The 26,807-nt window shown below is 43.0% G+C and overlaps 1 protein-coding gene across 2 annotated transcripts in view; it reads right to left on the bottom strand.

Moving 5' to 3' along the window:
• The window catches only part of SATB2 (SATB homeobox 2), a 131,250-nt gene extending 107,808 nt beyond the window's left edge, over positions 1-23,442 (bottom strand). The window contains exons 1-3 of one of the 2 annotated variants that reach the window (XM_071562607.1): positions 23,342-23,442; positions 21,768-21,986; positions 2,163-2,339 (exon numbers count right to left, since the gene is read on the bottom strand). In XM_071562607.1, the coding sequence (XP_071418708.1) occupies positions 2,163-2,339; positions 21,768-21,936 (346 nt within the window). In that variant the 5' untranslated portion in view covers positions 21,937-21,986; positions 23,342-23,442. Of the gene's footprint in view, positions 1-2,162; positions 2,340-21,767; positions 21,987-22,460; positions 22,570-23,341 lie in introns of those variants that run through there. The other variant, XM_071562606.1, reaches the window with a different exon arrangement.
• Positions 23,443-26,807: the final 3,365 nt, after the last annotated feature.

Below are 26,807 nucleotides of genomic sequence, written 5' to 3'. Positions count from 1 at the left end.
TTAAGCACTATAACAGAAGCAGACTTTTCCTTCTGCAGCCAGAATGAATAAAGCAAATAGTTTTATTTCTCCCCCTTTTAATATCAGAAAATTTATTCCTAAATAAATCCTTATAATAGCAATTTAGTAGCATGCTTCTGTCAACCCTAGTTAACAGATTAGAACCCAATATTCTATTAATTTTCACACTGAACAAAACAATCCCAGAAATCTATTGGCACTCTGTCTCTGCCTGTGCCTCATCCCTCAGCTTACAGACAGCTACTACAGAGGCAAGATACTACAGAACATGCTGCATACTTCAGCTTCGTACCTTAAAATCAGCACAGCCTGCAGTATTTGCTCAGGATGTCTAAAAGACTTAGGTGGACTGGTCTTTCAGTGTGAAGGTAAATAACTTGACCAAGAGATTTGTCAGCTGATGGATCTTTAAGGTATTTATATATATACATTCTGATATTGCTTAGTGGAAGGTAATTGCTGCCTTAAATATGAAAATACTGAAGTCTTTTCTTTTAAACTAATTACAACAATTAGAAATTCAACTTTTATTTTCTAGTCAAGTTATTCAAGCAACACATCACACGACAGATTAGTATCTGAACCTGCTCATTGTCCAAGCCTGTAGTTCAAAAACGCAGTGGCCATTTCCTCCCTGCACAGTGACTAATTTCCTTCGTGAGTCAATCTGTCTCTCCTCCTCACTATTCTCACAACAGAGAGATGCCACAAAAGCAAGGTTCCCCCAGTGAGATGCTCAGCCAGTGTGGATCACTGCACTGCATGGCAAGCCTTCATGGAGCAGGTTTTCTTGCAAAGCCCATTCCCCTCCGTAAGTGCCAAGAATCAAATCTTGGCCACCTAATGCAGCATGTTCCACGTGTTCGCTCGCAACATGTTGAGCAACTGTGTTAACTGAGATGGATAGTGCTGTCAAACAGAAAGCTGGCTCACCAGGATGGAAACAGTGGGATACACTGACCTTTTACATTCAGGGAAAAAAAATTAGTTCCTAAGATAATACGAAACATTTAATATTAAAAACTGAAACAATTACCTTCTTGCAGAGCTGTTATTACCATGTTGTGTAAAAAAACACAAGTGCATGCGCTCTGCCTGTATAAAGAACCTGAGCCTCTCTCACAGAGCAGAGTCTGACAGAGGAAATGAATCACTGTCACCCTGCTTGGAAAGAAGTTTGTACAAGGAGCCTGTACTATTAACCAATGCCTGGAACTCCTGGGTACAACACCACCAATGTTCCCTCTGTTCCCACGTTCAAATACCTAGCTATACAAAATAACTAAAATAAACAGACAAAATCTAAATCCCCAGGCAAAGTTGCTATTAAACTACTCTAAATGTGCACAGGTTATATTGGTGATATGGAAATAAAACAAACCCCGAGGCTTCTCATCCAAAAGAATAAGCACTGAAATAACCTGTTTAGTGTAAAAAAGCCTCTTGAAATGCAAAGTTCATTCTGGAAAGATTTTTCCCAACCCACCACCTCCTGCCCATCTCCCTCAAGATTAGGATTTTAGGTTTGGGGTTTTTTCAAGCTGTTATTTTGGGTAGGGTGAGGAAAGCTTTGTTTATTTTGAGATTTTGCTGCTAACAGAGAATCATCTTTAAGTGGAAGGGACTGTAGAGCTTTACACAGGGCTTTGTAGCAGTAAGTGAAAACATAGAAATCAGCCTGCACATTTAGCCCTACAATTATTTGCCATAAAGAGAGTATATATACATATGTAACCATTCTCTACAATGTATAATTTTAAAAATGAAAGACTACAATATGTTGTTCGAAGTGGCCCTGCTACAAAGAGGAACATTATACACCTACAGGTTCTACCCAGCTCTCCTGTGCTGACTTCCTCGAAGCAGCAACCTGCTCTGTGGTACAGAACAAGTGTGTCGTGAATGTGCTGACTGATCATTATCACCACACTTCATACTTTAGCAAGATCTACCTAATGCTTTCTAGGCAGGCTAACAAGGTAGGGTTTCTTGTAGCTGTAGTTCAAGATTAAACATTTAACGCACTGCTACAACCACTTCCAAAATTTGCCACCAATTTTCTTGCATTCTCCTTACATTGAATAACCTCAGGTGCTGTCTTCTGCAGTGCAGAGAAGGAGGAAAAGAACTTTATAGAATACCTTGTGCCTGAGCTGCCGAACTGTGGGAATACCCCAGAGCCAGGAGCGCTGTCTCCACCAGCTGGCTAAAGAGCACATCTTTGCGAACCAGAACGAACTCAGCATGCTCTTCTCGATTATCGTATTCAAGAGAGGCGTCCGACTGCTCCACCACACAAAAGACTGGAATCATCAAACCTAGATGAAAAAAAAAACACAAAAAAACAACAAAGCATCAATAGGAGAGGAACAAGAAGTGTGTCATACATCTCTGGTTAAAGCTGTAAATTAAAACACCTTCTAGAAGGCTCATCATAAGTGGAAATCTGCCTTTCTTCCCTGTGGGATAGCTTTTGTTTTCCTTCCAAGGGAAATACTGAAGTCTCATCACTTGACTCATTTAAAAACCACACTAAAACCTCTAGAGAATACACTTTGGGAACAGAATCAGAGTCAGCATCAGGATGAACAAGATTTTCTAGTATGATTTTTTCAACATAGCAGAAGTTTTCTACAGTTCCATGCATGTCCCTATTCTTTCAGGTCAGAGCTTCTCCATCTTCAGGCATATGAACACCTGACAGAAAAATGCTGCTTCTGCATCTCTCTACACAGCGAATGCACGGAGAAATCAACAGAGGTGGGTCCCCTTGGGTGACCCTGGGATATATGTGCATTTTTAGACCATGGCCAGTCTTCTCACTGTACAAGGAAAATATTCTTGCATTGATTTTGGTGAAAATTATAACCTTTTGTTGGCAGCTGATGGTCACACAGACCCAGAGAGACCCATGGCTGTCCCTCGCTGCATGCACGAAGAGGGTGAGAAAAGCTGTTTTCGAAAGAGCATCAAGGATGAGAAGGAACCACAGAAGTGGAAAACTCAAGGGGTGGTCTGGATTCAATTTTGTTCTGTTTTATTGTAAATTTACTTTTGTGGTTACAGGATCAAGTCATCTATGGTAATAAATTGTGGGGCATGAACTCAAAGGGTTTCAATACAACAGCCAGTAGAGAAATATGCCAGTTGCAGGAAACAACCCTACAGTGCATGCACAGAGGGAAGAGGGGACATAAGAAAAACCTACAAAACTGCACTGCCATTTCCATCACCTGCGACAGGCCAGGCTGTAATCAGACAGTGCCTAAGGAACAACCATTACCTGCAGTCACAGAAATTTATTAATTGGTTATATATCGCTTGTTAGTCCCTAGATAAACTAGGAAATATTGGGGCAGAAACCAATCTCAGCCTATAGCAGTTTTCCAAATGTGTCATCTAAGGCTCATAATACCCCAGAAAGTTTACCTCTAAATCTTGTTCTTCAGAATAAAATATAACTACTTCCAGTAGACTATAACTGCAAAAAATATCTGAGTATGTTTATGAAAGACCAGACACAAATATCTGTATTCCTGGACCAGGCACTTCTTTAAGGTAAAAAAAGAGAAAGACACATTTCGGTTCTCCTGCACAAAGTCCATTAAATATCTTTGAGATATTCTATTAGTAGCTTCAGTATCTACAAGTTGACAGTTATATATCCCTTCAGAGGACTCATCCTGCCCTGAAATAAATACAGTCACATTAAATGCTAAGGGACTTCAATACTGTTGTATTGAATTTCTAGAGATTAAATCTACTTTAAAAGATATTTCAGACAGAATTCTCACACAGTGACTTAGTCACAGAGTGGCTCTTAATCTGACATTCTAACTGCTGGCCCACACCAGGAGGTACAAGCTACAATTCTAGTTGATATGTTTTAGTTCTTTGTTTTAAAACACATTCTGAAGTAATGTGCAAGAAGGATACATCACATTGATACTGCTCCCTCTTCACTGCTTGATTCTGGGTTAAACTGCTGCATTTTGCAAGTTCAAGCAGCCAAATTCTAACACATCGTGCTAAAAAAAATCTCAGTGAAAAAAAATCTCCAGGTGCTTTCCTGAAAAGATAGCACATGACTGATCATGTTCCTCTGAAATCAGTGACAACATTTCCTATCAAAGGTTAAAACTTGAATTCTCTTTGCCCATAAACCATTTAACTAGTTAAAACAAAACTAAGTCTCTTTAAGTGACAAAATTCCAGTCCTGTCGAACATACAGGCTGTCACAGCACTTTTGATGGGGCTATTAATGTCTTGGCAAAAGATTAAGATAATTGGCCAAATGCTGAGGCTGTAATATCAGTTCTGTAAATTACATTTTGGCAAGACAGGAAAAGTGATGAAGCAAACTGATGAGAGGGACACCACAGTGTTTTTTATCCTCCTGCTGGATGCTCTCCTTGTCAAACAAGTCTCTCCTTTTCAGCTCTAAAGTTGCACCTTTTTGGCACACTCATCCTTCACTGAGTACAAACAGGATCTCAAATGCTAGAACTGATGCCATACATGGTATCACTTTTTGGATGGCAGGGTCTGCAGGACTCTTGCCCATGGTGATTCTCTGGCTCCTTCCGGCTGCCTATGCTTGCAGGGACCCTGCTACAGAAACAGCTTTTGAAAAAAACATTTCTGAACTCAGTGACCCAGTGTAGCTGATGATAAGCCGCTATTAGTACCTTAAAAACAGAGAGCAAAGGGCAGGTTACCACATCTGTCATTGCTAACCCATTCTCATGCCTCTCACTATAGCATCTGGAATCTCAATACCAAATGTATTTTATTAAAAAACAATAGTAATCCAACTTATTTCCAAGTAAATCTCATTCCTTGCAAGCTTCAACACTTTGCCCTCTGTTTTGCATTGGAGAGTTATATTGTCATACCTCCAAAGGATTTATTACATCAAACTTCCCTGTTTCCTGATGTTATCTGAAAATAAATTGACATACTTTCAGTATGCTGGAATTAGAAGGAAAAGTATCTGCAGTCAGAGGCCAGCATGCTCTTTACATGCTGATACACACCCTGCCTCGCTCCTATGTGCATGTTACATCTCCAGCCCACTACGGGGCCCTTAGAGAAGGGCAATACAAGTTAGTCACTGCTCACTGTCATTCCACTTGAAGAACCTAGAGCAGTACCCAGAGAGCAGACCAAATACCCATAATGAAGTCTCATATGCAGTGCTACTGCAGAGCAAGCCAGTCTTACTCACAAACCTTCAGCTCTTCCCCTAAACACTGATCAGGGCAGAAATCCTGACACCCCACCTTGTCCATGCACACACATAAAAAGAGCTGAGGTCCCTTTAGCACTGAGCTTGTGTGCACTCACTCTCCCAGCTCCAGAGAGATGCTGCAGTGAGTGATGCTGCACAGCTCATGGTGGATGACACACAGCACTAATTTTCACACATGGAGAAAAACAAGGGTAATCTGAGGGCTAAAAAAGGAAAGAGTTTGTTTCCTTAAGGGCTGAACACCATGCTGGTATGCACTCAAAACATTAACAGCAATCTCAAACTGTACAAAAGATTTTTTCTCGTTGATTTTGATTCACTTTAACTGCCTTAGAAGCAGCTCTTTCATGCTTCTCACAGAGCTTTGACCCCGTATAGAAGGCATCTGCAAAAAATGTCAGGGGAGCATAAACCAAGATCTACATAAAGGCTTTTATAAGGACATCCATACGCAGCAAGAATTCCATCTAACCAATGAAAGAGTCCAGTGAAAAACTGTTCCCACTATTACCTGGAAGAACAGAATGGTTAGTAATGATCAGTACCTTTGTATAACATATGTATTTAAAACAAATCAGAGATGATATTCAAACTCCACTGCGGCTTTCACAGAAAAGTTGCAATGTACAGAAAAGACTTCATAAACACAGTTGCATTTTTGGTGAGACACTTCTAAAGGGCAGAGAAATAAAGAAGAAATTAAATATGCATCAAACAGACTGGTGTCTAAATGTACATTTTCTTCTTCTTTGCCCATTTTAATCTGTAGTTTTATTTCACTGGGGAGCAAACAATTCTGAAAAGTGAAGGAAAGAGAAATAGATATTTCATGCTAGAAGTGAAAACCCAGGACGTTCTGCTGTATAAAGCATTCATTTAAAAAAAATTTAAAAAATCATAGAGCTCTGTGGAAAGTATTATCAGTTGTAAGACTTACAAGTAAAAGCTGAAAATTTCTAATGACCAAATAGAAGGGTGAGAACAGATACTAAGAAGTCCTGCACTGTTTCTTTTTTTCATTTGCAAATCATACTTTGTCCAGTGTCTATGTTTTAAAGCAAGTAATGAATGTGATACTATTGGCACTGAACTTCTATGCATTGTCCACTTCCACATAACCATCACAGGCTTTGCACCCAAAGCAAAAAGAGGATACAGAAATCTGTGGAGCAAGTTACTCTTTCAGCCATCCACCTCTCCAGCCATTAAACAGGGAGCGCTGCCTGCATGTCCTAATAAGTATAAAATAAAGACCAGCCAATAAGAAGAGGCATCAATAAAATTTGTGTCTTTTCAGATTAAAATCTGTTTCCATCAGTACAGTTTTGAGCCCCATCTACGTGTTATTTAATTTAATATAATTTGAACAATTTCCAAACATCAGCTTGATTAATTTCAACAGCACGGTGTTATGGTAAGATTTACTGTACAGGGGTTGTGTAGCAGGGAATTAATAAAGAAGCCAGTTCTTTGCCCTGAGTAACATGAGGTTTTAAGACTTCCCAGATTTCTAGTGGGAATACTTCACAGCACAAGCGTGTTTTCTTCTGGGATTGAAACCCACCAAAATTATTAAAAACTGAGATCAAATGGTGGTGTCAAACCCAAAGGAAATCATTCTAGAGTGGACAGATTTTTATCAAATGAAGAAAGTGAAAAATAAAGTTTTTGTTGTTACTGTTGTGCTTTGGATTTTTAGGTTTTGTTTGTTGGCTGGTTTTTATTGTTTTGGTTGGTTTTTTTTAACAGAACACAGACACACACACGGAGTAATCTCCAAAAAAGACAAAGCAAATTTCTATAGTTTGTCATTCAGAAACCAGGACATCTACTTGAAAATTCATAAACTACTGAAACTCTTCATTACTGTAAGCAGAAAACCATTTCCCTAGCAGACACTGTAATGTGGGCCATTCTCTAAGCTGGTCTTTCCAATGCAGAGAAGATAAAGTAAAAAAAAAAAAAAAAGAAAAAGAAAAAAAAAGAAATTTAGGCAATAGCAAGAGCAGAATCCACAAATATTTATTCCCATACACATCTTAAAGCACTGAATTACAAACAACTTCAGTTGGACTCCTAAGATGAGACCCTTACCCCACGACTGAGACCAGGAAGCCCAATTAGCAAAGCCTGGATTCTCTTGAGGAAATTATCTAGATAAAGATTCCATATATTTAACAATAAAGTATGCTTTCACAACTGGCAGTAACCACAGGAAGTAATCAAACTACAAACATTTCCTAAACCTAATCTGCCTCTGGTTTTTTCTTTAGGAGACCTTTATCCAGCAAAGACAGCCAAGGGAAAGCAGTCCATTTATTTATTTCTCTTTGCACTGCAACAGAGCTAACCTTACATAAACCAATTTGGTATTTAACTGTCTTTCCCTTTCTTTTAAACAAATTTGAAAAATGAACCTAAATTGAGAAAACTGCTTTAAAAGGCAGAAATCGGCATTCGTGCGATTCGAGAGGTTTGCCAGTTCTCCTCTTCACATACTGCAGCTCTAATTGAAAAGGCAGAAACCAATTAAGTTTGACAGCTTTCGGTTACACAGAAATACCTGAATGTCTGCAGCAAAAATACCATCCAACATCCTAGAGCAACATAAATCCATAATTCCCTTTCTGAAAAACTTAACACTGCCATCATGTTAAAAAAAAAAAAAAAAAGAAAATTAAAAGGGAAGCTTTAAAGCTTCAGTGTGTCCCTTCTTCAAATTGGTGTAAACTGCAAATCCTGAAGTGATCAGAAGTTAAAACCTAATGCACAGACTAATAAACCTGGAGGTTTTTATTCAAGACTCAACTACCTGAACAAATATAGAACCACAGAATCATTTTAGTTGGAAAAGGCCTTTGAAATCACATGTAAGAGAAGTTAAATTCATCATAATTAGAAAATATGAACTGCATTCCAAAATGGGCAGTTTTGTCCAATTGATTGGGTTTTTTGTAAAAGGAAAGACATCAAAGAGTAATTGAGAAAAAGGGTTTTGTTCTGATCTCAACATCACTTTTACTTAAATCACAGCATAGCTGTAGCTGGTGGTGATGCGAGATCTTCCCCAGAAAATCCTGAAGAGTCCAGCTCAGGGTTGCAGACACAGAAGACACAATGACAGGCCAAACAGGCACAACCACACCATTTCCACAGTGCCACACATGCGACTACTCACACGCAAGAAGGATCCCGGGTTCAGCCCATGCTGGTGCAATTCAATGAGAAGGTAGAAGAGACAGAGCTCACACATTTCAGCAAGTATTAAGAATGTCCATTAAAGCTCACTTTTAAGTTACCCCATAAATTATGAACATAATTAAATCAGACAGAATATAAGCAGTTGGCACTTAAGTTATTTACAATAAATGCTTGGTTTGGGTAAATGGACTGTGTTTCAGCCTTTTACATATCAAGCAGCAGCGCCCAACAGTGTCATTTTGAGGCTGAGAATTCTTCCACTGTAAATCTTTTTTAATGGGGACTGAAGGAATCACTTTGCAGTTGTTTGTCACTAACCACTTGGAACCATATGAAGAAAGCTGTGTATGCACACTGACAGGCAGCCAGCAGGAATCTCTGTGTCAAATACAGGAGACCATATCAGGATCTTTACAACTCTACAATCCTATGCAAAACAAAAGTGCCAAATACCATCTTACAGCAAAAGGTTTTGTTTCAAAACATGGACCCTACTTCCTGCTGATCCTCTGCTCTCCAATGTGTTCTAGACAAAATGAGAGATATCTGATTCTACATCTAACCAGTAATGTGATGCTGTTAAACTCCTACTCTTCACGGGTTTATAAGCCCGCTGCAAATAATTTATTCCAGGATGCAATTTGGTAAAGAAAAGCTCAGTCCACAGATGATTTTAATACAATGCTTGCCAAAGAAACAAAATCATGTTAAATAACATTACATTGTAGAATTTTTCTTCTTAGGAGGGCCAGAGGAAGTAAAACTAAGGACAATATCTTTCTCCTCCTCCTCAGTTATTTTTTCTGGCTTTACATATTCAATAAATCTGTAGGCAGGAAATGCATTTCTACATATTATATTTTAGCCAATGGCAAATGCAAACCACAAGATATTATTTACATCCTTCTTCAGTTTCCAGTCCTTTCTGTGGCTTCGATCTCCCAGCCCTCACAGCTATCCCAAATCTCAGGAAGTCTTACAAATAAGTCACTACCATCTCTGCAGATGTCCCCTGTTTCTGACAGCTTAACTAGCCAAGGAGTCCTCTTAACAGAAATAACAGCCTTATTTGTTTAACACAAAATATTTCAGGCCACTATCCCACCACGGAAACATATTATGAAACTCATAACTTGATTTGATAATACTTGAGTTTCTCAGAAGATGATATAAAAGAAAAGGCATATTCAGAGCATGTGCTGAGACAAACAAGAAATGAAAAAAAAGAAGAATATCAAGCATTTACCTCTAGCACAGCCCCTCCTGTTGCATGCCTGGGACAGAAGTGTTACTCACAGGAGGTGAGGCCTTTTGTTAATCAAAGTGGATCAGCTGCTTCTGGTAACTAACCCCCTTTGCTAAACTAGCTGCACTAACTCAACCCAACCTTCAAATCTGTGACACCCATTGGATTCAAAGGGCAAGAACAGGAGCAGCCGCACTGACGTTTGTGCCGCTGGGTTAGCCCAGGGACAGGCGCACACGGGGCAGCAGAGGCAGGAGCAATTAAAGGACACAATAAACACTTCCACTTCTCCCCCAAAATGAGCAAAACGTGAGAGTGATGATAACCCAGACCTCGAAATATGGTTTTGAGGGAGGCTGAGTCAGAAAGCAGCATATCCAGCTCAGCTCCCCGGAGCCAGCCAGCACCCCTCAGCGTGCAGGAACATCTGTGGGTACCAGTGCCAGGCACTCCACCAGAACAAGATGCAGGACTTCCCACCCACAGGTAAAATCCTAGAATCAGATAGGCTGGAAAAAAACCCTTAAAATCATCAAGTCCAACTATTTACATCAAAAGGCAAAGCTGAAGACACTATAACTATATTTTTCCCAAAGAAAACAGCTCAGTTGTTTCGATTTGTTTCCCAATTAAAAAAAAAGAAAAAATACTTCACAGCCGTACTTTATGATATGAACTCATGGAAAACACATTCATTTCACTCAAAACCAGTGGAGGAAACACTTCTAAATTAAACTGACCTTTTTTATTAAAAAAAACAACAACAAAATCCCGACGTCATCTTAAGCCATTATTTTCCTGTAAGTTTTAGGTTTGGGTTTTTTTAACTTAAAAATGAGTTTGGGGTTTGTCAGGGGCTTTTAGTTTGGGGGACTACTTTCTGTTGTTTTTCTCTCAACAATGTACCAAAACTCGCCTAAGGGGCTTAGAATCTCTATGCCAAGTTCCACCCAAAATTAATTTTAATGACCACCATTTTTAAATGCTGAAGACTGGAACCGCTAATAAGCCCTTAAATTCAGTGGTGCTAGCAGATGTCACCATATTATGTAATTTTTAGAACAAGAAAAATATCTTCTAGCAAAAGCATTTTAATGAAGGTTGTACTAACTAGTCTGCTGGTACTGGGATAAGTCCCCTGGAATGCAACAGAAAAGCTTTCATCGCTGGTTTGAGGTTTTATTTCTGGAGAAGTGCTGCATACCACACTTGGGCCTATTTTGGGGTCTCCACAGGGACCCACCAGCCAGTTCTTTTCTCCTTAATGTCCATCCATCTGTGAAACATCTCCTGCCAAGAAAAATAAAATGTATCACCCCTCCTTCATGTTACCAGATAATTGTCTGACAGAGAAACTAATGTAACTACTGCACCTACACCTCTGTCTCAAACCCAACTGTAGCCTCCAGCAGTGAGACATCTGAATCGATCAGCAAACACTGTAATCACTGCCTCTTTCCCTCATGTGTTATAGATACTGGCAGCATTAGAAAACCTCATTTCTAAGTGACAAGTTCAACAGGTATGTCAGAACTGGGTATGGGCAAAAGTTACAAGTATGCACACAAGAGGACAAGTAATACTAAACTCTCTCTCTCTGAATGAGTATCCTCAAACTCAATGGTTACTGCTGGACTTCTTCATCCTGCTGCACCTTCAGCAAGGGTAAGGCTACAGCAACAGCAATATCAATACTAAATGGTATTCTTCTGGTAGAAGAACAACACAGAAATCTTCATCAGCAAGAAACTGAACGGAGGTAGGAATCAAAACGAAGAGAGAGTGGAAGCCGCTCCACCATTCTGTTCTCTAGGAAGCAACCAACTTCCCCCCGTGTCTCCCTTTTCACCAGTCAATACAGAGTCTTCAGACAGCCTGTACCTACTGCCCATTATGGGTCAGGAACCAGAACCTGGGGCTTGGCTTTTACTTACAACTCCAATCATCCAGACCCCATGCCCCTGCAGAGACAGGGCAACCTTTGAGTGGTGTTTTCTTGTATTCTTTCTCTTTCAAGAACAGAGGATCGAGAGTTGTGGGGGGAACACTTTACATTTCACTAAGATGAGATCACACATTTGACAACTATCAGTTTGAATACTACTCTTTTAAGAATATTTACTTTTATCAGCCAGCAGGTTGTATTAATCTAAGAGTTTTTAATAACTACCAGATCGTTATTGAACAGGTTGTGAGGTCAAGGAACAAGAGTTAAGAGGTATATTCTCCTTCTCAGGTGTGCACAGTACACTTCATTCAGTTAGTGGTATTTTGGGATAAGGGTGGAAAAGACCCATCTACATGCTGATGGATTCAGTCGTTAAGAGTCAGCAACTCACACTTTTGGGGCTCAACAAGCCGAATTGCTATATTATTACCTACACAGAGGTACACCAAAGAATCAGATACTTCCGCCAGTGCAAATCATGTGCTCACTGAGAGGTGTTAGCCAATGAAAGCAGATTACATCTGCACTTGGGAGGCTGAACTGGCTCCCAGTGCACTTTGGGATGCCATTCCAAATGTTGATTTGTAAAGCTGTATGATACACGACTAGAGCCAAGGCTACTGTGGAGAGGGTATCTCTTTCCATGTATGGTACAGCAGAAAGGACACGTCTGCTTACAGCTCTAGGACTCAGCTCTGTGGAGCATCAGGATCCCTCAGGCCTTCAACTACAGTCAAGTCCCTTTGCAAGAGGCACAAAGCTGCCCAGCTGCTCAGCACAGGGTCTTTCTGCCTATTGGGTTTTAGTCTGAAGACTGAAATGGTAACTAAGGGGCCAAGTAGCGATGACCTAAGAGACCAAGTACTCTTGTTGGCGCTCATGTCCACAGATTTGGAGAGGTAAAAACAATATGAAAAAAAATCTCAACCCAAAAGAAAAAAAAATGAAAACAACAAAACAAAACAAAAAACCCCACAAAACAACAACAACAAAATCATGAAGTCACACAGCTTTTTACTTTGAAAAGGGAAGAAGGAATTTTTACTACTCTCTACCTGTCCATGGCATTCTCCAAGCTCATGTAGATGGCAGGTCAGTATGACACTGTGATCACATTAATGTAATTCAGATAATGCCTAACTTGAGCATTACTGTCAAGCAGTACACCTCCTTACTGCATACTTGTTCTTAGGAGCCCATATGAAGTCTACTATCCAGATTTCTAGCTCCAGCAACAAACTCTACTTTGAAAAAAAAAAAAAAGGAAAATTTTAAAAAAAGCCCTTACTTCTGTTACTCTGCATTTTCTCCAAGTCTAAAATTTGCTAGAGTGTATGACAGGTCCACCTCATTTTTCTTAATGATGTTTTTATTATTCTTTCACTCAATTAAAACAGAAATGGATATTGCATCTTCTGACTGTATAATTGTTATTGTAATCTGTTTTCGATCACTGCTTGGGAAATGGGTCCAAAACAACATAAACTATCCACAGCCTCAGAATACAAGTCATTTTCTTTTACTACGATACTTAAAGAGACATCTATCATGTTGCTCTGCGAACATGTTTGTGTTATGGCAAAGAAGTTATTTGTAAGTTGGGAAAAGACATTATGAAAATCACCTTTTACTCCAAAGTATTGTATAACTCATAATTTATAACTACATTTCTTAATAACCATTCAAAATAATAAGGTTGGAAATGGTGCACATCTTATTTTAATATATAAATAATGGAAATGCATATAAACCAATATATGCTCAAAATACGGATTTATATTACTCTCAAAAAATAGTCTGGTTATAGTTTTGAAAATGACATGCTTCATTTCCAATATATGCCTGTCAGTTAAATTTGTGACAAAATACTCTCTGTGAGTTTAGATTACCAGGATGGTAAATACTTCTGTGTGAGTTTCCTCACTTATCTTAAGTTTCCGTCCAAACTCTGACAGTGTCAGCAACTTCTCAAGAGTGAAGTGTTGGTGATACACAAGACAAACTAATCCAGCCACTCCTCAACATTATACAAATGGGATGGTACAGCTTAGAGAGAGAGAGAGAGAAAGTAACCCTGTGGCCATATGAATTGATACAAATCATAATTTTGATATAAGAAACCCCCCTCACAACATTTCTTGTCAGATTTAGTACCTTCAAAAAGATTTGCTGTCAGTAAATAAGGAAGGAGCATATTTAAGTGGGAGACATTCCTACTGCACTCTGAGAATGCACTGGGCATATGGTTATCTCAAGAGATGCTGCGGATTCATATAAAATACAGTCTGATAGATTATTTTAATTTAGTTTTTCTGAGCTTCTTTACCTTATCGACACTGCTCTTATGAACAGGGTACAGTTGTGCTCAAATTGTTTAATATTGCATGTCCATATGTACAAGGACATCAGTCAGAGCAAAATGACTGAACATTTTTACTATTAGCCAGATAATTTTCAATTTAGAACACAAGTCATATGCTTAAACTCTTATCTAGAGCTACCTGTCTCTTTTCTTCAAATTCTTTCTGTTCCCTTCATACAGCTTCCATAAATAAAGACATCTTCTCTTTTTCCTAATGTCGCTGCATGAAACATCAATAATCCTTCAACAGGAAATTTAAAATACATCTTGAGTTCAGACACAATACTTCTGCCCTAGCATCCAGCTTAGGGTAACAGCAATGTAGGGCTCACACTTCATTTTTTAAGCAATCTGTAAATTATTTGTGTAGCCTTATTCCAAGAAGTGTCCCCTGGAAGGAGGCTTTATGCAAGTCCTCAGGTATTAGCAACATCGATGTTCACATCTTTAAAAACCAGAGTAAGAATTACACTTCAAAAAAACAAAACAAAAAACTAACCAAACAAAAAAATCCCACCTTTGAAACATTTTTTATAAGTGTTTCTCAATGTCAGCATCCCTAAATTGCTAATAGACAAATGTCAACACCCTGTATATTTGTAAATCTTCAGGGGATACCAGCAGAGTTAGTATATATATTTAAAATTAAAAAAACAACCAAAAATACACTTTCAAGGTTTTTTTAAAGTTCCCTAAAATAAAGAAAATAGCACTGGAAATATGAAAGATTTTTTCTCTTACCAACATCTGAATGCAAATTATTACAGGGACAAAGTACACTCAACAGCTGCAGTACGTGCTTTTCATACAAAGCGCAGGAACTCTGGATTAAAAAAAATTCCTAAAATCCTAACTATGGAACTGTGACAATATGGGCAACATAACTTGCTGGCTGAGAATGCATCACACATTAAAGCAGGCAACACTTGTCAATGGCCATGAGAACCTCAACCAGAGACAAACAATTGCCCCCAAATTAAACGGCAGAGCGTATTTTCTGTCTTCCATACCACTAATCAATGTAAACTCATTTGTGTGCAGCCCCGCAGCAGAGTCGCCGCTGATGAGCATTCTGCAACAAGTACAAAGCTTGTTGGAGGGCAATTGTTTTTTTAGTATGGCTAGAGGCTAGAAAACATTTCTCAAAAGCTATCACTCAGCTGCCTTTTGTCAGCTGTGACTATTTCTTACATCTGCATTAGCGACACATGCCACCGTGGGGACCAGCGCATCTGACCCAGGACATTTCGTACAGTAGGAACCAATTACCACAAGGCAATTTCTCTTCAAAGCTGGAAAGGGCATCGGTTCCTCCCTCAGCACAGTGGGCTGGTTTCAAAACCCCTGAGTTTCAAAAGCAGAGCACACTTGTTCGGCAGTTACAGAGCCTGAATCAGGCACAGGTTATCTTGAACAAACCCCCATCATATCAATTCAAAGGGACTTGGTAATACTTTATACCTTGAAAAACCGGGCCTTTAATCCTAAAAACACAGCAGTAGTTACTAATTTAACTAAATTATGAGGGGCAGTAATTAAAGGCCTAACTTAGCTATGCCTTGCAATTTGGGATTCAAAAGAAAATCCTCCCGAGTTTTACAGATTTTCTGTTATTTTGAAAAGTTTAAAAATAAGATTTAAAAGCAGGTTGGGGACTGCTTAACCACAAAAATAAGAATTTTCCTAAACGGGTCATGCAGATGTTTGGTGAATATAAATACATGACAGCAATAAACTCTCTTCATTTTACAACATCATAGATGCCATATTGCATTACCACGTTCTGTGTCAGTGGGAGTGACAAAAATCTCACTGGTTCAAGTATTTTACTTAAGCTCCAAATGACCATTGTGGCCCTTTTCCTCCCCATTTCATACAGACAGCTTTAAAGAAAACAGCAATAATATAAAGTAACTGTAAAAATAAATATTCCGGTATCTCTATCAAGAGTACTAAACTCAAATACTTTTAAAGGAATTTTAAAGTAAGTGATACCATCTGAAAGTCTGTGCTACAAACCAGAAAGTTTCAATATGACATAGCTGTCTGTTGAAGTGACAACATGATTACAATTACATTACACCAGATTTTTTCAACTTTTAAATCTAGGTAAAATATTCAGTACAGTGAAAGTATTTCAATAGAATGTAAAGACTCCACAAAATTAAGGATTCGGGAAAAGAATCTTCAAACTTCACCTTTAAGTGTTTATTCATAACAATAAAAAACTGCTTGTCTTCAATGTCCAAATTCTTCATCTAAATTCTGAGTGGGAAATATATTGTTATTTGATTTCTTGAAAATATGTCTCCTCATTGGCATCTTTATAGTTTTAATATGATTTTGCCATCTTCATTAGGCATAAAAACAATTCTGGGGAGTTACTGACAAACTTACCATAACAGGAGTTTTCAAAGAATTGCCCTATGAATAAATGACAGTAAATATACAATGTTCTATACCGAAACTTAGGAAAGGCAGGACCTGATTTAGAAAGGAAGAGGGAAACAGAGAATTCACATGGACTGTTTCAAAGCTGTTGGTTTCTTTTCCTTTCCTTTGGTTCATGATTAGAATAACAGCATGTAATTAACTAACACGGTCATGGGTGTGGGGTGGGGAGGAAGCAGGGAGATGACTTGAAACACTTAGGAACCATTGCAGGGCAAAAAAGTCTTACTACTGCTAATCTTAAATCTTGAATTCAAAATTGTCGGTGGCTTTCTGCAGATGCAATTTAGGAGTTCCAAAATTACTCTAAACATAAAATTATGTCTAGGTCACTGAATGGGTGGATACCCTATATTCTGTTTAATGCGTATGTTCAATTGCACATATATTTTAACCAACTGTGTCTTTATTTTAATAACAGGCCAAGGACTGAAAACACATAAAGAAAGACTATTTTTCTACCTCAGCAAAAATACAGCTGATACACTGCATGACCCTTCAGGAATGACTGCTCTGTTTATTCTATTTACATGACATGACCTGATTGGAAAAGGGAGAGAGGGGTGGAAATCAGCAAAAAGACCAGAAACTCATTTTTAACCATCAGTCCTGAAAAAAGAAATCACTGCCTTGCTCTTCTTACTGTTCCTGTTAAATTAGAGGTCTCTTCCTCATTATGTATCAGAAGCACATAAAATCCAAGATTTCACATTTCTTCCTAATCCCTACTGGATTATATCAAAGTACAAAGCAACATTTTCCAATCATTCTGCTACAAATAAAACAAAATATATACACATGCTGCTGGTTCCTGAACTAACAAGGATTTGCGGCTTTCTGTTTCTGTATCTCAATGTGCTTAATTCTTTCAAATAGCTACCTCCTTCTTTCAGGCAGCAGGAAGATATTCTTCATTTAGGACCTGGGCAGGAATCTAAAACTTAACCTTTCACTTCACTTAGTTCCCAAGGACAGCAGAAACATGCTTCCTCACTCTGCTCAGGCTGCCACTTAGAGCTCAACGTTAACTAACAGCTTAGAACAGAGGAGCAAATTTGATCGAGCTGTACCCTTCTGTCCGCACAGAAGTGGATTTTCTCTCCAGACCTTTAAATCCTTGTAAAAGATACAAAAGGTAGCACAAAGCCCACAATATTTTTACAAATACTTTGACAAATAGCTCTTTAGCCATTCTCAGCCAGCGTTTCTGTCACTCCAGAGATATATTAGGACTGATTTCTAACTATACCTAAGCACACACAACCACGATAGATCACGACTTTAGGCAGCTTATAGCAATTAACAGCAGTGCTCCTAAGAGTCACTGCATCCACATTTCTGGTACATCTGACTTTGTACAAGCACATTAACCACAGCTACTGATTAACATCCTGATCATACACTTTAGTTTGAATTGCCTGAAAGCTTTCCCCTCCATTAATATTCTGTAAATTGAATCACAGTTTTTAACAATTAAATGAATAAGAACATATTACTATCAGATTGCATCAAACTAATTTAAGAGAAAATGTTTTGCAATCAATTCCTACTCGAAATTTGAGCATGTTCCCTTGGCTGTATTTTGGTACTACATTTCTATTTCAGCAAAACCAAACTTCAGAACAGCTCATCCTGCATATTGGCATTTTAAGTTGCATTCAGAGGCTTTTGACACTTATTTTCTATGTTCTTCAAAATCAACACATACATATATATATGCACATTCACTCTTACACAAACAGGTTCATGAACTGCAATCAACAATTTTGTAAATATAAGTTTCCTAGTCATTAATCATTCCTTTTTTTTTTAATCCTTATGGAGTGAATTACTAACTGAGAGGAGACGCCAATTCTAGTAAGTGAATGTTACCCAACAGGGATATAAAGCTGTCAACACCACAGTGCTCTTGCTTGCTCTAAACTCTCTCCCAGGCTTCATATGTTTTTTAAAGCAATATTAGCCTTTTTTCCCAGGGACCCTTCTAAAACCTGCCTCTCCTGAAGATCTGAGCACTTGTGCTTTATTACATAGAGGTTTTAAAACAGGCAGGTTAGATAACTGTTGAAACATTTTAGAAAGCACAGGGTTAGTCAAGCAAACCAAAACCGGACTCTAACACATTGGACTGACGCTAACAACACTGTAAACAGTACCAAAACTTTTAAACCCCCTATTAAACACAACCTTTAAGACCTCGTTTATCTTTTTAGTGACCTTTGCTAGTTTATTATAGCTCTTGTAATGGCTCTTTGAATTAAGTACATTCATGTTAGGAATAGAAAAAAACAGGAGAGTCATAAGGCAAAATTTCTCATGAATACAATTGATTTTCTGTCTGCACCACAAAAGCTTTTTTTAAAACACTTTTTCAGTCATAAAAATAGAGAGAAAGCTAGGAACACCTAGAGCACTATAATATTTCTCTATTTCTCAGGGAAGTCACTAGAAAAATAATTGCAGCAAACACTACGATTATAAAACTGGTTACCAAAGGTCATCAGGCTCATCATAGCACCAGGTAGTTTAGAGCTTATTGCTCTGTTCTCGGGAATTAATTTCAGAAACATATTATTACACCAAAAAGCCACTTGACAAATAGAAAGGAATTTCAGCATTTACATATCTAAGGCCCAAAATGAGATGAAAAAAAGAATTGCTAGCATTTGTCTTTGCTTTCAAAACCTTTAGATTCACCTTAGAGAATTAAAAATAAAACAGAACAAAAACTAAAATGGTGTCTTAGATTTTAGTAAAATATTTCCATTTTTTGTCCCAAGTGAAATTCACATTCAATAAATATTAACACTTTTTAAAGCTTGACAAGTAAGAATAAACTGAAAGACTGACAACTGAAGCCTTAGATGTCATTTCACTATAACTTTCAATACTTTCTTTTTTGTCAAACTCTATGCACAATACCAGGAGGACCTCTATTAGTATTTATTTGAAAGAAGTTTTATACTAATTTTCCAGTAGATTAAGTCTTTCCACAAATGTCTACAGCTGCATTTCACCACTGAAGTGAAAAGATTGCTAATACCACAGCAATAACTGAAAAGATAGACTTCAAAAAATACCTGAAACGGGTGTGATCTGCATTCAGGAAAAGATCACTTGTTCATACCAGTTCCTAAACATCAAACTTGAAAAACAGCAGAAGACAAAATATCTGGAAATTAGCTATGTTGATTTATTGTGAGAGTATTTCCAAGAGAAAAAAAAATTAAATCAATTTTAAACAGCACCATTATCTTATTAAAAAAAATCTGCCTTAACTAATTTAGTATTGAGTATTATAGTATTCAGACAAGTATTCAGACAAGAACAATTTTCTTCTTGCTTTCAGTCTCAATAAGGAGTAATGAATAACCTTTATTATGAACAGCCTAAACGCAAAGAGATTGAGACTGTTTAAAGAACACCAGTTAAGAAAATACATTACTCCTGCACTTCTTATTTCCCCACACTTTTACACTTCAGTCTATAACATTTTTATAAATGAGCTGAAGAGTAATGAATAAAAACTTAAGCTCTTATTAAGTTTGCTTTCATAAATGAAAGTCTCTTCCTTAAGTGGAAGAAATCTTCCATAGCTTAACAGGCCAGATTCACACTGAGCCACCAATATAACTATAAAAGCTGTTGAATTTCTCTTGGATAACAGAGCTGCAACTAGAAAGCAACATATATATTCCAAAACATTTTAAAACATTCTTTTAATATATATTTCTTTCTATAAATGTCCCAAGAGAAAAAAATCCAACCCTTGTTTCACCATTCTCATTAAGATCAAGCAGCTATAATGCCTGAGTCTCAAGAAAGGCATTCAAAACTACATATATTACTTTTTATATGATTAACTACTTCATTTTCACAATTACTCAATAAACTATTTCTCCTCCAATTTGTAAGTGCAATAGTATTACAAGTCTTTCACTGCAAAGCTGTTTCTTCTTTTCCTATACATTGGAAGGACACAGAGAAGAGGTTTAAAAAATAGATATATAGTTATCCAAGAAACAGAAAAAATTGGTGAGCTGTCTTACCCTTCATTAGGTATATTAATGAGTCCTATGACTTTAAAATAAAATCTGCAGCTCCTTAGTAAACTTCAGCAATTAGGAAGCCTATTGAGCCAAAGATGCCTAAAACAAGCTTCTAATGGTAAAATCGCTAAATAAACCTCACGTAATAGAGAGTCATGTGACAACTGTATCAAAGTATCTCTTGAAACGCCATTTACACAAACTCTTTGTGTATAAACAACTACAAATGTGTGTTACCACTCTACTCATTTTAAAACACAGAGACAATTTCTTTAAGGTAAAGTTATTTATGGCCTTTGCTGCAGTATTCTACTCACAACATCTGGCTAATTTCAAGATTTTTAAATATATTTTTCCTGACATGAGGCTGCACTGCGTTAAACACTACAGGATCAGACTTAAGAGTAAAAAGAAGGCATTTTGGAGAAGTGACTGAAAAGTTTATCTACTTGGAACAAAAGGGAGGGGGGAAGCAACGACGAGTGTCATTTAAACATGCTCTAAACACAAAACTGAGCAGCAACTACATAGCAAATTGTGAAAGATTTAGTATTCCACAGATTTGCAAGAAAGCTGCAAAACTAATTCCCAATATATTTGCTAAAAGAACTGAAGCTTGCACATGCTTTGCCCTGTCCTCTTTTACAACAACTGCTACAAAATGCTACTTACCGAAAGAAAAATAAAATCCCTAAATGCAAACATACACGCTGCCGTTTATCCCACCCTGGAGACCCCATTCTCAGAGCGGCGAGGGAGGGTGTAACACACCTAACTCGTGCCACCCGCATCCATGAGGGCAGTTCGGCTGCCCGCACCTATCCCGGAGGCCATGCCCTCTCCCGCCGCCGGCCGCTCCGTGCCCTCTGGCGGGGCAGGGGGATGCCCGCGGCTGCCCTGGGGAGACCTGCACGAAGAAAGTGCCGAGCGCAGGACACGCTCCCACCCCGGCACCCTCCGGCAGGATCAGGCCTGGCGCTTTTTGAGCCGCCCGGCCCGAGGTGGCCCCTTTCGGCCTCCTAAGGCGGGAGGGCTGCGCGCCGCACGCCCGGTCCCCGTCCTCCCGCGGAGCCCATCACCGCGGCGATGCCGAGCAGTCAAATGCTTTCCCGGCAAAGCGGGCAGCGGCCCTCCAGCTGCCGCACGGACCGCGACCCGCCCGCCCCACGCTGCCCCGGGCCCACCGCCCTGCGCGCCCCGACCGGCGGGACCGCCGTGAGCGCGGCCGCTCGGTTACCTCCCACGGGCTTGGTGACGGCGCCGTTGGGCCTCCCGCGGGTGCCCATGGGGCTGCCGTTCTGCTCCAGCCTGGCCACCTTCCCCGGGGGGGGCCCTTTCACATCGGGGCTGCCGCTGCCTCTGTCAGGGCTGTCCCGCAGGCAGGGGCTCTCGCTCCTCCGCTCCATGCTCGGAGACGCGGCTCCCGCTGGCAGGTCGCAGTAGAAGGAGCACGGACCTAGGGTGAGAAAAAGAAGGGGCGCTTCAGTGGCCGCCGCCCGGCATCGGGTCGCGCTCGCCCGCCCGGGCCCCCGCAGCGCATCTCCCGGGCGGCCCATCTCGGCAAAGCCGGGCGCGATGCTGCCCCGCTCCTCGCCGCCGGAGCCGGCCCCGCTGGAAGCGAGCAGTCCGCCTCACCCACCCGGCCCCAACCTGCCGCGGGCGAGGGGAGGCAGCGCTGCGCCCCGGTCCCCATCGCGCCCGGCAGGCCGGCGGGCAGGAGCACAGCCGCCCGCCGCCCCCAGGTGCTGCGCCCCGGCTCCGGCCGCGGCCCCGGCCCGCCCCCGGGGGCCGCGGGGAAGAGGCTGCCAGTCCAGGCGGCCCCGCTGGCACGGCCCCCCCCGCGCCAGCCCAGCTGTGCAGCCACGGAGTAGCCGGCTGCTGGCGAGGAAGCCTCTAGCGAGCGGCTCCCGCGAGCTGCCGCTGTACTTACTGCTTATAGCCTGTCTGTAAGTTGGCTGAGTTGGGCTCTGTCCATGGATCAAAAGTAGAGAATCCAGGGTGGAAAGTTTTCTTGTTTCCTCCTCTCACGCCGCGTTCTTCCCTTCTATTCCTTCCCCCCACCCCAAGCCCCCTCCTCACCCTCCTCCGGGGATGCCGGGGCGGCGGGGCCGGGGCGGCTGCCCGCGGGGCGGCAGAGGCAGAGCCCCTTCCCGGAGGGTCCCGGGTGGCGAGCGGAGCGGAGCGGGGAGGTCGGGACGAGGGGGCGGGGAGCCGCGGGGTCGCCGGCTGCGGCTCGGAGGAAAGGGGAGAGGGAGACGACTTCTCACACCTTCAGCGGAGAAAATCAGTACCGGGGGAGACAGGGGGAGAAGAGGAGGGAGCGCCGCTCTCCCGGACTCCGCGGCGGCGGCGGCCGGTGCCTGGCGGCGCGGGGAAACGGCGGCCCCCGGTGTGTCACTTTCAATCGCTCTCTCCTCTGCCAGCAACAGCAGCGGCAAGAGGGACTCGCCACAGAGAGCGGAGAAACGATTATTAGTTGCGTTGAGTCATCGAGGCAAAGTGAGTCCTTTTTGGGGTTGTCCTTGCTTTCGGGTTTGGTGTGTGTGCACGCCTGTGTGTGTGTCTGCCTGTCTGTCTGCGCGGCGTTCCCGTCCCAGGGCTGTGCATCCCAAACATCGCCACCCCTCCTCGCCTCCGACACCCCTCCCCCTCCCCGCCCCCCCCGCAAAAATCAAGTCTCGGTGCTATCTCGGGATCGGGCGCACACGGGCGCGCAGCAGCCCACCTCCTCCCGGCCCGGCCCGGCCCGGCCCGCCCCGCGTAGCCCCAGCCCCGGCCCCGCTGCGCGCAGGGTGGGAGGCAGAGACCCACCTGGCAGGAAATTAAACACCAATAAATAAATAATACATCTCGCACGCGAAAAGGGAGCGCGGTGCCGCACGAAGGGAGGGTGAAAGGAGGGCGTAGGGCGGGCTGGGTGGGGAAGGGGAAGCGTGGCAGGACGAGGCGGTAGTGACAGGAGAGATCCAGGGCAGAAAGACGCAAGGACAGGGGCAGTCAGGCTGGGGGAGGGCGGAGGGGGAAGGAGAGGAGGAGGAGCCGGGAGAAGAAGGGGAAGGGCGGCGGGGGGGAATAGTGGGGAAGCCGGAGTTGGGGACACCGGACCGAGCGAGGAGGAGCAAAGCTACCACTGACATTCAGTCCCGGCGCCCGGGTCGGTCCTGCCACTCGCCCCAGCCCCGCCCCCGGGAGCCGAGCGGCGGTGGGGACGCTCCCGCAGCCGCTGCCCGCCGGGGCGAGGCCACAGTAACTTTTCGTGGTGTGGTGCGGTGCGGTGGGGGCTGCCCGCCCCGAGGGCCGGCCGTGCTTCCTCCGGGCCGCCGAGCGGCCCCAGGTAGGGCCCCGCCGTCGCCCTGCTCTCCGCCCCTGGCTCCAGGCAGTTACCGGGGTGGTCCTGAATAATTGATGGCGGGGGCCGAGAGGAGGTGACAAGCGGGCAGGGAAGCGCTGCTGCTGCCGCCGCTAAATTATTTAATAGCGGAGCTCCGGGTAGAGCTTGACAGCGCTACGTAAGTGCAGCCAGCGGGGCGGGCTGAGCTCCGGCCGGGAAGTCGCCGCGGGGCGGGATCGAGCCCCTCACCGGTTCCGGGGAGGCGAGGGGTCCCCCGGCAGGCAACCGGGAGGGCGGGCAGGCGGTCCCCTCTCTCTCCGGTGCAAGGTGCACCGCGCCGCTGCCCAGGCCCGGCGGCAGCGCGGGCGGGGTCCATGCCCGGCGGGGGCCATGCCCGGCGGCGCCCCGAGGGCCCGCAGCGCCCCCTGCCCGGCCCGGGGGGCGCGGGGGAATGCGCGGCGGCCCCGCACCGCCCAGCCCTGCCCCCCGCCCGGCGGCGGAGCGAGACCCGCGTTAAGGTGGACCGAGGGAATCCCTTCTGGCGCGGGGGGCGGGCGGCGGACGGGCGGCGGGGAATGAGGGGGTGGCGACGGGCACCCCAAGTGCCCCGACGCCCCCCTACCCCGCCTCTCCGGCCGCCCGTCCGTCGCTGCTCCCTACGGGACGCCGCCCTCCCCGCCGTGCCCCCTTAAGAGCTCTGCCTTTTACGGTGGCGCCGGAGGGTCAAAAAAAAAGGGGGCTATGGGGGGGAGTGGGTGATGGGGAGCGGAGCCCCCCGTCCCCCGTCCCGGGCACGGCAGGAGCGGGGACCGGCGGGAGCATCACGGCCACCGGGCAGCCCTGGAGACAGGTCTTCCTTCGCCTCGTCATCGCCCGGGGAGGATGGGGTGGGCAGCAGCGGCTGCCCCGAGCCCGCGCTCAGCCGTCCCGGTGCTGCCCCGGGATTTGGAGGAGGGTCAGGGCCCCGCGGGAGAGAGGCCGCCGCCGGCCCCTCCTTCCCTCCGAGCAGCACTGACAGCTTAGCCCGCCCGAGCTATCGGATGTCCCAGTGGGCTTCGGGCCGCCCCTGAAAGCGGTGCCCGGGAGAAGCAGCGGATCTCCGGGCAGGGTAAGAGAAATCATCCCTTCGTTCCGCACCCGGCCTCCGGCCCGGCTCCAAAAAGCAGTGCCAGTTACGTCTTCCCCCGCCTCGGCCGAAGGACTCGTGTCTCTCCCCGCCTCGGCAGCGGCAGGGGGACCCGCCGCCAAAATCTGAACGCGGTGCCAGCCTTGCCCCGGGACAGCCAGCCGTGAACGCGGGTGGGAGCCGCGTCCCACCGCCGGCTGAAGTCTGGGCGACCCGGAGAAGATGCGGGGGACAGCGAAGGCCGGGGGCTGGGGGGCCGCGGCCGGGGACGGGGCGAGCACTCCCGGAACGTTCGGAGTCCCGAGCGCCGGTGCCGGGAAGGCTCAGGCTGCGGAGGGGAAAGCGCAGCGGCTGCCACCAGCCGGGTCTCCTGCCGTCCCTCTCAGAAAGGATCCTCAAAGTTTGGAGAACTCTCGGTTTTCTTTTCAAATAACCCGATCTAACTTTTCTCCTTTTTTTTTCCTACCCTAAATTTGACAAAGCACAGCAGCAGCTCTCACATGGAAGTTAACATTTTCCACCAGCTATCGAATAATTGAATAATGTTTTATTCTTACCTTTGATGTTGAACTACGAATTCCCGCGGATCAATGGCCAGAAAGTTAGAAGAATTGGTAATTTAGGACTTCAGTACTTCTGGAAAAAAAAATACCAATGGTTTAGCCAGGATCTTCCCTGTCTGATTCGTTACTATTATTATATCTGATGATGTGGATGGATGGAGAGATTCAATCCAAGCCCATTAATGAGCTATTTTATAAACACCACCGTCTGAAGATCTTCATTTACATTTTGTTAGTGATCCTTTCCTTAACAGCGGAGACGTGTGGCGAAAGCGCAATTACAGGACTTTAGTAAAGCTCCTATAAGAGTATGACTGGCTTGTTAATCGATTAATATTTTATTAAGTGTAAATATTTTATAAAGTTTTTAGGAAAACTATCGATTCTAAATTATTAAACTAGTCAGAAGGGCATTTGAATAATGCATACAATTAAATACATTTAAATATATATGTAGCGATGGCTTCATTTGCAATGAATCCCCTACACCTTTCTCTTCCTTTCGATTTTTTCTTCACCGGCAGTTGGTTTCTCATTTGCGTGTTCATTGGACTATCGGGATCACCAAATATGTGTTTATTCCGTATTTATAAACTGAATGTTTACCTAAAATACGCTTTGAAAAAATAACTTCGAAATCGGGAGCGGTAATAATTTTAAAATTTTGACGCGGAAGCAAAGGGTCTTGTTAGTGAAACACGGAAACTAAACAGAATTCGTATAAATTTTGCCGGTTGGTGTTTTGTAAACATCACTTAATTCAGACAGATTTTATGAAGTACTCTGCTTATTTTTCTTTTACATATTTTTCCCAATAAAAGCCTTTTCTTTCTGTTTCGAATTACAAACATTTTTTCCCCGTTGCATGATTTTCACATGTTGTCCTTATTTCCACTGGAAAAAAGGACTATTATTTCCCATCGCTTTCCTCATCCGTCTTCAATCTCGCTATTAAAAAAAAACTTTAAAAAAATTATTCTCATTAAAAACTAATCTTTTTTTTCTTAACTCGAACTCCAGTGCGAGAATTTTCTGCTCTCGTACTCTGTTGAGAGCAAGAGTGGATGCCCTCTAATTGCCCAGCTCTCCCTGTTGCTGCCGTTTATGGACGCCTTAAGTGCTTGATTGCCAGAAAAATTTTGAACAAAAACACCTCATTGAAAAGGTTTGGTTTTCATTAACTACCGCTTTTAAAGCCAAAACGCATGGAAGCGGTCGCAGCTCCGTGCCCTCACAGGCTCCAGAGGCGGGCGGCTG

The sequence above is a fragment of the Pithys albifrons genome, chromosome 8 (assembly GCF_047495875.1).
Source record: "Pithys albifrons albifrons isolate INPA30051 chromosome 8, PitAlb_v1, whole genome shotgun sequence".
NCBI classification, from domain to species: Eukaryota; Metazoa; Chordata; class Aves; order Passeriformes; family Thamnophilidae; genus Pithys; species Pithys albifrons.
The sequence above is the reverse complement of the archived record's forward strand: the minus strand, read 5'-3'. Positions and strand labels throughout refer to the sequence as shown.